Raw genomic sequence first — 11,402 nt, 5'->3', positions numbered from 1 at the left:
TTAATAAATAAAAGTTAAATTATTTTAATTACTAAAGGGTTAAATAATAACACTAACAATTCTACTACTAAATATTTTTCATTTCCGCATCTGTAAATCTAGAAATCCAATGATCTGCGTTCTTATCTGTATCCGCTAGCCTAATCTCACTAAACTTCGCATCCGCATCCTCTAAAGCACATCGCTTACAACCCTACTCGATATTTCGGTGATGGGCGGTAAAGGATGAGAACATGGAGAGGTGGACACTGAACGATGAATACTGTTAAGTGGTTTGCATGATCGTGATATGAGCACAAATGAATTTCGAAAATGCCAAAATTAGGGTATTTTAAGGACTGATTGGTTACCAAGATCAAAAATTAAGGACTGATTAACTGTCAAATAGATATTCAATAAGGATTTTGTGTTGCTGTGCCAGCTTCATAAGAAGCTAGCAACCTTAAGATGTTAATCAAAATTTCGTATTATTATTCTTTTAAGGGCTGAAAAAGTGATTTCATCTAGTATACATTACAACGTAATCAGATTTATAATACATATTTAAAAGCGTGTTAATTGTGTGGTCAGGTCACAGTATGAAGTTTCTATACAGTAGGTTTATTTCGCTACCACGTCCGTATATTTCTCTCCTACCGACGCATCACCCCTTCAACCTCGCTAAGCAGGGGCTGGGTTGCACAGAGTGTTATTGAGAAGCCACAGTACAAATACATTTTTTATCTAAACATTTCGGTAAAACTATTGAACCGTCCTCGTATATAGCAATTCTTCGTTCATAAAGTTAATTTATGATAACCTGCAAAAAAAATTCGGTATTTTAGGCAGATCAAAGGAGTGACTCGTGACGATTGAGTACAACGGGTCGAGTAATCTGAAAAGAGACAGAAATAGTCGTTTTTTGTCTTACTTACCCCGCTACACTTCCACTTGCGGGAACTAGCAATATAGGAGTATTATATATACGGAGTGAACCTACTGTATAGGATCTGTATAGTGGGATCCGTCAAATGGGCATACACCATCTGGTGGCAAAATTTATAACTCGAATGAGGGAAAAATTTACATAGGAACTGTGCACGCAAATTTTAAAATTGTTTATTAAAATAATAAAACACGTTAAAAAAGTAAAAATTTTTTTGATGGAGTCGACGAAGTTTTCTTCTAAAGTTAAATCAAATAAAAAGTTAATATGTTCAGTGAAAAGCTGCAATAGCACTTCAGACATAGATCTTCACTCTTCACCTACATTAACTACTTTCCAATAAAAACTAACCGTTTTATATATGTAAAAAATATATTCGGAAAATTAGAGAAAAAAGTAAACTAATAGAAGCTTGGATGAAAGCAGTAGGTATCAAAGAAGTGAATTCCGGAATAAAAATTTGTTCACGTCATTTTAATGCACATGATTATATTTCAGCAAGTATTTACCATCAGCCATAACCTTAATATTTAAAACTAGAATCATACTAAAATTATAAAGTGAGAAATTATTTATTCCTGTGTAATTGATTTAACACAATTCTAATGATACGATATAAGTATTTTGAGGTTAAGAACCTACCTGCTGCAATACAACAAAGTTGCAATAATGTGTTTGCAACGTTCTCTTAAATCGGCTTTGCACGTGCAAGTCATTGATATGATATTGCTTAAATCACCCAGAATCACCTCACCAATTATATAACGTGAATCACTTTTTAAATCCGAAGTTTGTAAAAAGTAGGCAGTAAACTTGACGGAATTTGAAGGCTAGCTTCCGGATTTGTTATTTCCGAATTTTATAATGTGATTGGCATTAAAAACACGCTCACCTTCAACGAAATTTCCTTTCCGAGGCTTTGTGTCAGCCCAATCACATATTGTGTCAATACTTATCATTTTATCGTAATTTAAAAACTTGGAAATTGCACGGTACACTATAGGAACTACGGTAAATTTTCCCTAATCGGCGCCATGTTTTTAGGCTCCTCCCATTTGACGGATCCCAATGGCGAATTTAATTTTTCGTGATTAAAATTTTTTTATTTATTAGGTTCTTCTGTATTGTTTATTTTGTTTTTGCTAGTTTCGGAATAAAAAGTTTCAATCATGAGCAACAAGCTCACGCAAATAACGTGTTTTATATGATCAGAAAGGATTTCTTTTTCTGTAATTTCTCTTTTCGTAATGGGCAGAATTGTAGGTCAAAATTCTTACTGGGGTGGTTTCTAGAGTTAGGTAGTGATCATCATCATCGAGTTGATACGGTAATACGAAATTACATAAAAAAAGTTTCCGTTTCGGATTAGATTCAATTAAATATTATAGTCATGATGAAGTTGTAAGTTAATCTTTGTACATATAAATGGATAAAACCATTTGTTGCAGTAATTCTATTCTATTTTACGTAAATGATACATCTGTTGGTATGTGGATCAATATTGTGTGTGTGCTTCTTAACTTCCTTTAACCTTTTTAATATTCGGTACAGAAATAGCGTTGCTTATGTTAATAAAAACGGCAATTTTAGGAGTATAAAGGGAATCGTGGTAGCGAAAATGCATATGTATATTTTTACTTACATGGGGCATTAATTACCGGTGTCGCATTAACATTTGTGAAACAAATGGGTGTAAATAGATTTTTTTAATTAACAACTGTGTCACGCACAGCCTCAAGGCGAAACATGTAATGATATAACATTCATGATAAACTGTATGTAATGTATAAAGTGGGTTTATGTATAATACGTATATCACCAACGTAACTCTTGAAAAAAAAAAAGAATTACCTAATAACATTTGTCTTTTCGTTGTTTTTAAAACTAAATAGTTCACATGAATTCAAAATAAAGCAGCTTCATATTTAGTAATAAAATGTGTTTGTGTTATAGCAAGGTTAGAGTTAGTGTTACTGTCAAACTAGATTTGACACCTGTGACTTCGTTCGCATGAAACTAATTTTAATTGTTAATAATAAATGAATACATTAGTATGACTAACAAATACATTAAAATAAAAGATAGCCCACATCCAGAGATGTGATTTACTTGAAATACTTGCATTTAAAATTGCAAATACAAAATAAAAAATACCTATTTTTATCTTGCATTTAAATACTTTTTTGAAAAAAGCACTTTTCCAAGCCTATTTTCTATTTGTAAAATGCAAAATACATTTTTGGGGTTAAAAGTTTTGCTGGTTCACCGATCCCAAACATATAAAATGATGAATGAAAGTTGCTCACATTGGCCATTGAAGATATAGAAATAGTGTCCGACCGAAACTGGTTTTTACGACCGAAACCGAAACTGAATTTCGGCAACAGCCTCAGTTTCTGCTATAACCGAAACCAAAACCGAAGCTTCCTTATAAGGATCATGTTTTGAGAGAAAATAAAGAAAACGTTACTAAAACTACAAGTATTTTCCAAATTTGAAAAAATGTAACAACAATTTAGAAATACAGACGAAGACCAAATTACTAAAGAATTTGTTTCTGTAATTGATTTTTAATCAAAGAATTTTCAGAAACCGTTTGACAGATGACTTTAGTTGAGCATGCATTCTGCTAAAAGTAACATCTTACAACCCTAACATAAGTTATTTGTCATCTAATCTGCAACAACAAAAGTCACACTTCTTTTTAAATTACACGTATACGAGGGTGGATTGATAAGTTTCCGGCCTGACCAAGAAAAACAAGGTTTTTAAAAATTTTTTTTTTTTATTTCTCAACATAATCTCCTCCAAGGCTGATACATTTCTCATAGCGGTGTTCCAGTCTATTAATGCCATCTCTATAGACTGATTCGTCAAGCTCCTCAAAATAACCATTTACAGCTTCGATTACTTCTTCATTGTCCGCAAATCTCTTACCGCCAAGCCATTTTTTGAGATTAGGGAACAGAAAATAGTCACTCGGGGCTAGGTCTGGAGAGTAAGGAGGGTGCGGCATCAATTCAAACTTTAGATCGTTGATTTTAGCCGTCGCAACGATTGACGTGTGCGCTGGTGCGTTATCGTGATGAAACAAGATTTTTTTCTTCGCCAGATGAGGTCGTTTAATTTTCACCTCGTGGCTCAAACGTTGCAATAAGTCTGCGTAGTATTGACCAGTGATAGTATTACCCTTTGCAAGGTAATCAATGTATATAATACCTCTTGCATCCCAAAAAACAGTAGCCATAACCTTGTTCGCCGAAAAAATTGTTTTTGCCTTCTTTGGAGTTGGTTCCCCTGGTCCAATCCACTGTTTAGACTGTTCTTTGGTTTCAGGAGTGTAGTGGTGGACCCACGTTTCGTCAACGGTTACGAATCGACGCAAAAATTCGCTTGGATTACGCTTATACAATGACAAATTTGCGGTAGAAATGTTTTTTCGAATCAATTTTTGGTCGACTGTTAGCAAACGCGGCACCCATCTTGCACAGAGCTTTTCCATATGCAAATGTTGGTGCAAAATATGTTGCACACGTTCATATGACATCTTACAGGTCTCAGCTATCTCACGCACTTTCAATCTGCGGTCTCCCAGCACTATTTGATGAATTTTTTCGATCATATCTGGAGTTGTGACCTCAACGGGGCGTCCTGAGCGAGGCCCATCAGAGGTGCTCACACGACCCTTTTTAAACTCGGAAACCCACTGCTTAACGGTTGAATATGACGGGGAGGATGTCCCCAGTGTTGAGTCCATCTCTTTTTTAATTTCCTTCGGCGTTAACCCCTTCAAATAAAAGTATTTGATGACAGCACGATTTTCCTGCTTTTCCATTTTTACGAAAACCACAGAGGCGTCTTGTTCAGCGTGCTGTCAAACCTACACTAGCAAGGAGATCGGGCTGAAACTATAGCTACAAGCTATCCAAGGATGGTACTATAGAATGTCACCTCAAGGTAGGCCTAGTGGCGTCATCTCTTGGTTAGGCCGGAAACTTATCAATCCACCCTCGTATATGGCAAAATGTTCCTGTTTTTGTTTTTATAGTAAATAAATAATTTTGAATTGATATTATTTATTATTACTTACCTTGAAAATAACCATTTTAATAGATAATATCAATCAAAACCTACTGAAAAAAAGTATCGCGTTGGTGTTTCATGGCAGTACCCGAACGGCAACTTAAGTAGGCACAACGAAATGTGCCCAGAGTTGAGCACCATCTTTAGTATTAATCATGGGCCATATTTGACTTTTGTTCTTTCTGAGAAATCCAGTATTGGTATAATTACCAGAATCATATTGTAGCGAGCACGAGTGTGTTTGTGCGCCGTATTTGTAAAGATGTGTCGTACCTGCGTTCTGGGAAAGCAGTTAAACAGTTCAAAGAAAAAATAAACTATCCGGATGTTTCCTGAAGGTTCCCGAAAGTAAGCAAAAGAGTATTTAAAGGAAGAGACGATCGCCGAGAGAGAAGAAATAAATTGACAGTAATAGAAGTGAAATAAATAGCGCAGTGAATAGTGATATATCAACAGCAGTGGAAATAAATAGAATAATTCATAACCTAAGTTTAATGATAATTAAATAGTGTTTTTAAGTTCTTTAATAATTAGTGTAAATAAATAGTTTTTGTCGTTATCAGTCTTAGAAGTTAATTTTGTTAAACCCACGAACATTACAATATAAATAGATAGAAGCGGTTACTGACATTTTGAATACTTTTCGTAATGATAAATTTTAGGAAATATAGAAGAAAAAAGCGTTCAAATTGTTGCTGACCTTCAACTAAACGAAGAACGAAGTTCAAATCTCGCGTCAATGAAAAATTCGAAAACGTTTAAATCTGAAGGGCGAGAGGTAGCTGATACATATGAATTCACAACCCCGAAAGATTCTTTTAGAAAATCGTTCTATGATGTATTTCACCAACTTATTTCATCTCTAAAAAGTAAATTCGAAAATGATTCAGCCCATTTTTTTAATCAACCATTTGCAGTGGGTTTTATAAGGGTGATTTAATAAAGTTAAATTGCTGAGTCATAGGGACATTTTTCTGCAACTTTTAAAATGACAAAATGACCAAGAAGTTGTGGATAAGTTGTTTTTGATGTTTTAAAAGAAATGCTAAATAAAGCCGTAGATTGAGGTAAGAGAAGTTTGTAAATTTAGCATTACATACATCGAAATTATTGCTAGAATACACATTTCGGACTGTTACTGTAAAGTTGTCTAGAGAACGCCCACTGGCAGCAATTACTGAATAAAAGACGGCATGCAAGGCTATAATTTCTTTTCCAATAAAGAAAAATCACTTGTAGGTAGTAGGTACTATAAATAAGAGAGACATTAATAAAACAAAAATTATTGTGTTTTATATTCACTAAAACCCTTAAATGATACTTGTAGTTTGTAATAATTGGATGTTACTGGAAAAAAAATGTCACCTATTCATGTATAATGGTCTTTTCAAATGCTTTGCCATTATGGAATGGAAAATTTAGTTATTTTAAGTTACGTTTATTTCTGGTCAATGTACAACTTTATGATACGTGTGGGTGTATCTTCTTTGTTAGATTCCAGAATCAGATCTTCCATTTACGATTAATAAGTTTACTTACGATTTTGGTTTAATGGCTTAATTCTATTAACATAAGCAACATACAGAAAAAAAAATACAACGTGTAATTATACAACTCGCTGCTGAAGTAAAACTTCTCCAAACACACAAACATGCCGGGATAGGGGTTAACGAATTGTTTAATGGTATTATTTGTACACTATGCGTCTAGTTTAGTCAGTGGCGTTTTTTACACCGTAGAGTGTAGGCACACATACACAAACACATACAAATACAGTCCATTTCAATTTGTTAGAATTGTGACCTTGAAGAAATCTGCGCGAAGATAGAAAGAATACACACTACGCGTGAGCAAGACAGAAATAGTTGGAACAAGCTTGAATGAGCAGATCTCTCGATGGGCGGTCTTAGGAGATCGGCTAGAACTGTACAGTACTAGACGAAAATGTTTAGCAATTTCTTAAAACAAAAATGTATATAAATTAACAATAGAAAACAAAGCAAAAGTTTTATAGGTGTGTAGAGCGTTAGTTAATTCACTTGTTATTATTTTTGGCTAAATATTCTTTTAAATAAAGCATATTCTTTAATTTTAACGAGGCAGTTTAAATAATTTTGCAAATGGTAGGTACTACTGTACACTTTTGTCTAGTTCTCGCTCGATAATCGGTGGAGAAATGAGCTCCGCAGACAAATATGATTGAATTTGGAATTATGCTACGGCGCATCCTGATAAAGGGTAGGGGCATATCTCTAACTTCCTGAAACGAACAGTAAATTCATACATTTTTTAGGGCTACACTATACATGCCGGAATTGCCTGTAACGAATGTTGCATTGAAGCGCGCTCACGGCTCAAGCGATCCCCACTACGAACTCGACTACGTGGCCGAGTAGAGGGGGGACATCCGTTGCATAATTTCGTTACATAGCAACTCGCATGAAACGAACTTACCCTACCGTGCGTAAAGAAGTTTCACTTTAAAAAAATAAGCAAAGCAGTATTTGTCAAACAAACTTTTATATGTCAGTTTATTTCATTTGAGCTCATACATAAAAACCTTGTTGTATTTAAGTCCGACTCATAGTCATAAGTCACGGTACAGTGACGGTGAGATAAAAATATCGTTGGAAAAAAATACCGAGGTTCTGACTGAAGTGTGACTTGTTCGATAAGGCTGTATCCACACTATAAGGTCGATCACGGTTTCGTTCGCGGCCCGATCTCGGTCTGGTAAAATCTAATCATGTTTGCATTAGACAATCTGACTCCGTCAACAATCGAAGTCAGATGTATTTAGCTCATAATTAATAATAAAATAAACCTTAAAGTATTTAATATCTTATAATATTCGCGACCGAAAAATGTCATTGAACTTTTCGATTAATACTATTATTCTTATGTTACCTACTTGTAAATATCATTTTAAAACTCAATTATTTATGCATAAATTATCTTCTTCAAAAGTCCACTCTGGTTTAGACATCGTTAGTTCTTAACTTAAATAATAATTTTTGTCAAATACTCAATAGGAATTTAATAAAATCTTTCAAATGTTCATTAATTATATTTTATACAATTGTCTCTTCAACGGTAATAGCTGACTGAACTGGGAACAAAAGAGCATTCATACTATCGATACATGTCGTGACAAGTTCGATCTCCCTCAAGTAAAATTTCTTCAAGACTGATCGCGACTGGAATGGAATTCGACCGGAACTTGACTGTTACGGATAGTATGAACGCACACATTGTTTTTCATTTGATAGTATTCTACCGGACCGAGATCTGACCGCGAACGAACCGTGATCGACCTTATAGTGTGGATCCAGCCTAATATGAATCGCGCTTTATCGTACCGGCCTTGAATTAAATTTTGCAACAATTGCTATACTTCACATACTTTCTCTAGCGATGTTCCCCTTCCAATGTCTTGGATGCGCGCTGGCAAAATGGTAGGTAGGGAGAGAAAAGCTCATTGTACTCTCGACTCTAGTTCATTCAACATACTTTTTCATACAGTACCTGCCAAAAGTTTTGTTCAATCTTGAATAGTAGTGCGAGTCGAAAACAAGCGTTAAAGCCTTTAATATGTCTTCAAATATAAATAAACATCTCGTTGATATTTTCAGTAGTAAATGGTACCAATAACAGCACATTTGAGCAATGCAATTGTAGTGGATAAAATGTCAATTTTTCCGTTAACCGGTTAAGAGAGTTGTCTCCTTCCTTTTCTGGCCTAGTGCTGTTCTTTTCTACTTTGCGCCAGTCAAACTGAAGGTCACATCGCTACAGAAAGTAAACGAAGTATAGCTGTTGCTAGTTGAATTTAATTATTATCGTCTATCAAGCTGCACATGTCCCACTCTTTAATCACAGTATAAAGATATTCTACATATGTCACTCCTTTGATCTGATCCAATATGCCGGCGTTTTTATGCAGGCGGCTATAAATCAATTTTATGTGCGCTAAGTGACTATTAACAACAGTTCAATTGAGTTCACTTAAGTTTATAAATGCAAAATATATTTGCATAGCTATTTGGTATATTTATTTTTTTTTTTGTTTAAAAATTCACTCTTCATGCTTTCAATAATTTTATCTTTTATTGTTATTGGTAAAGGTGTAAATGATCGAAAGGGGAGGTCTCCCCCACCACTGTACCATAAAAAGTTCGTTGCGGTCTCACCCCCCATAAAAAGTTATGGGGGTACAAAGTCAATAAATATGCCAATTTTTCTAGGCATGTAAATATTTATATAGTCATTCTTAAACAATATTCAATGAAAAATACATAAAAATATTGAGAAATCGATCCCACACATCAACCCACTTGAAAATAATTATTTTATTGAATTTTATTTGAATTATAGTGTATGAAAATTGTCAAAATAATCAACTTTCAACCCCCCTAACTTTTTATGGGGGTGAGACCGCTGCAAATTTTTTATGGGGTTTTACTCAGACGACCACCCTCTTTCGATCCCCCCTACCCCCACCCCGAAGGGGGTTGTGGTCATTATCTAACCCCCATAACTTTTTATGAGGGTTAGAACGCCACGAACTTTTTTATGATACAGTGGTGGGGGAGACCTCCTTATTCGATCCCACCCACCCCCGAAGGTGGGGGCCATCATCTAGACATTTACCTTGTTAAAAAACGTATATTAAGTAGAAACTAAAAATATCTTCTTGAAAATGGTTTCCTCATAGAAATAAATTTGTATTTTTCATTCCCTTTTCGGTATTTAACAAGAAAATCAATTAGAGTAACGTGAAAAATAACTAAATAAATACTAAAAATCCAAAATTTCACATAAAAACGTTTAGAGATTTAAACCGCGTTTCAACGCCGTGTAATTTTCGGTTTTTATGTATTTTATTAAGGAGGAAATCTTATTATGATACGTCATTGCTTAACTGCTCCATAATTAGACTAGAAAGTACTGGCTCAGCGAAATTCAAATTGAATTAGTAGGAAGTAGGGCCTTACTACAAAGGAAGTGTAGAATGCGCCAATGCGGGTGATTTGACATTTACGTGTGCACGCTTTTACCTTGCTGTCCATTTCCTCTATACATGTTTATACAAATACAGGCGAATTGAGAATTCAAAATTTTATTACATGCGATCATCAATGAGCGGCATTATCTGTTGAAAAATTTGACGTGATATCGGGAAATTTGTACAAATACCTTCAGCAGCTTTTCGTACACTCGTAAAAATTGAAACTTCTTTAGATTGTATATTATACTAGTATTAAAAAAACAAATGGCTTAAACTATTGTATTACTACATGCCAGAAAAATACAAATCTATTTCGAGCGGACGAATGTGGAATATTGGTTTAGTTTTATTAGGAATTACAAATCAAAACAAAACCAACATATATGCAATACATATATGTATACAGTACAGCCTAGGCGCGATCTGCTGACAATTTGTCCAAATGACAATTTTCGGATTATTAGTTGCTACTAACAGATTAGGTTCTGAAGCCCATTAAAAATCCACCAGAGGTCACATGTGGCGCGTGACGCTGTGGCGCTACACAATTCGGTTTTATACCCTAGTAAATTTTCTTCCTACCCTCGATAAAAAAGTTTCACTTCAATAATTAAATTATAAATATAGGGAATTGATAATTATTAATTAATCACCTGTCTCACCACCTCAATTGACTCGTTTCTGATCATTTATTGATTCATGTTAAAGCTGACCTTGAAGATCCTTACTTATATTTACATAGGTAGATTAACTTGTTGTTAAGCACGTTAATGTTAAAAAAAATATGAAATATTACGTACATCCTCTAAATTGACAGCATTTATTGTATAGATGGTTATTTACCCCTTACTTCATTTTATTTGTTTTCTTTCTTTTCAGGAACAAGCCTTAGATGCCAAACAGCAAGCACAATCTCCAGAAGATACGGAAGATTTGTCTCCTTTGCCGGTTCACACTCAGCAACCTGTAAGAAGAAGAGGTGGCATTTCAGCAGAACCTGTAACGGAAGAAGATGCCACTAGCTATGTTAAGAAAGTTGTGCCCAAAGATTATAAAACGATGGCGGCACTGTCTAAGGCCATTTCCAAAAATGTTCTCTTTTCCCACTTAGATGAAAACGAAAGGTCGGATATTTTCGATGCTATGTTTCCCGTTAATTGTTTGCCAGGCGAAACTATTATTCAACAAGGAGACGAGGGTGATAATTTTTATGTGATTGACCAAGGGGAAGTCGAGGTACTTACATACTATACACACAACAAATGATTAACTTCATAATCTAAATGAATTCTTCCCCCCTATCAGTTACTGTGAGTTCGAAACTGTTAGCATCATTGCTTCGAGTGGTCGAAATTTACTTTTATGAACAATTTGTTTAATCACTTT

General features: G+C 34.6%; 1 protein-coding gene across 3 annotated transcripts in view; it reads left to right on the top strand.

Annotated features, from left to right (window-relative positions):
- LOC108745162 (cAMP-dependent protein kinase type I regulatory subunit) overlaps positions 1 to 11,402 on the top strand; it is a 110,501-nt gene that overhangs the window by 95,565 nt on the left and 3,534 nt on the right. For all 3 annotated transcript variants that reach the window (XM_018481265.2, XM_018481267.2, XM_018481266.2), the window contains exon 2: positions 10,896 to 11,252. In XM_018481265.2, the coding sequence (XP_018336767.1) occupies positions 10,896 to 11,252 (357 nt within the window). The remainder of the gene's footprint in view (positions 1 to 10,895; positions 11,253 to 11,402) is intronic.

The sequence above is a fragment of the Agrilus planipennis genome, unplaced genomic scaffold, assembly GCF_000699045.2.
Source record: "Agrilus planipennis isolate EAB-ADULT unplaced genomic scaffold, Apla_2.0 scaffold4, whole genome shotgun sequence".
NCBI classification, from domain to species: Eukaryota; Metazoa; Arthropoda; class Insecta; order Coleoptera; family Buprestidae; genus Agrilus; species Agrilus planipennis.
Note: the sequence above shows the minus strand (reverse complement) of the source record. Positions and strands in the feature narration are given on the sequence as shown.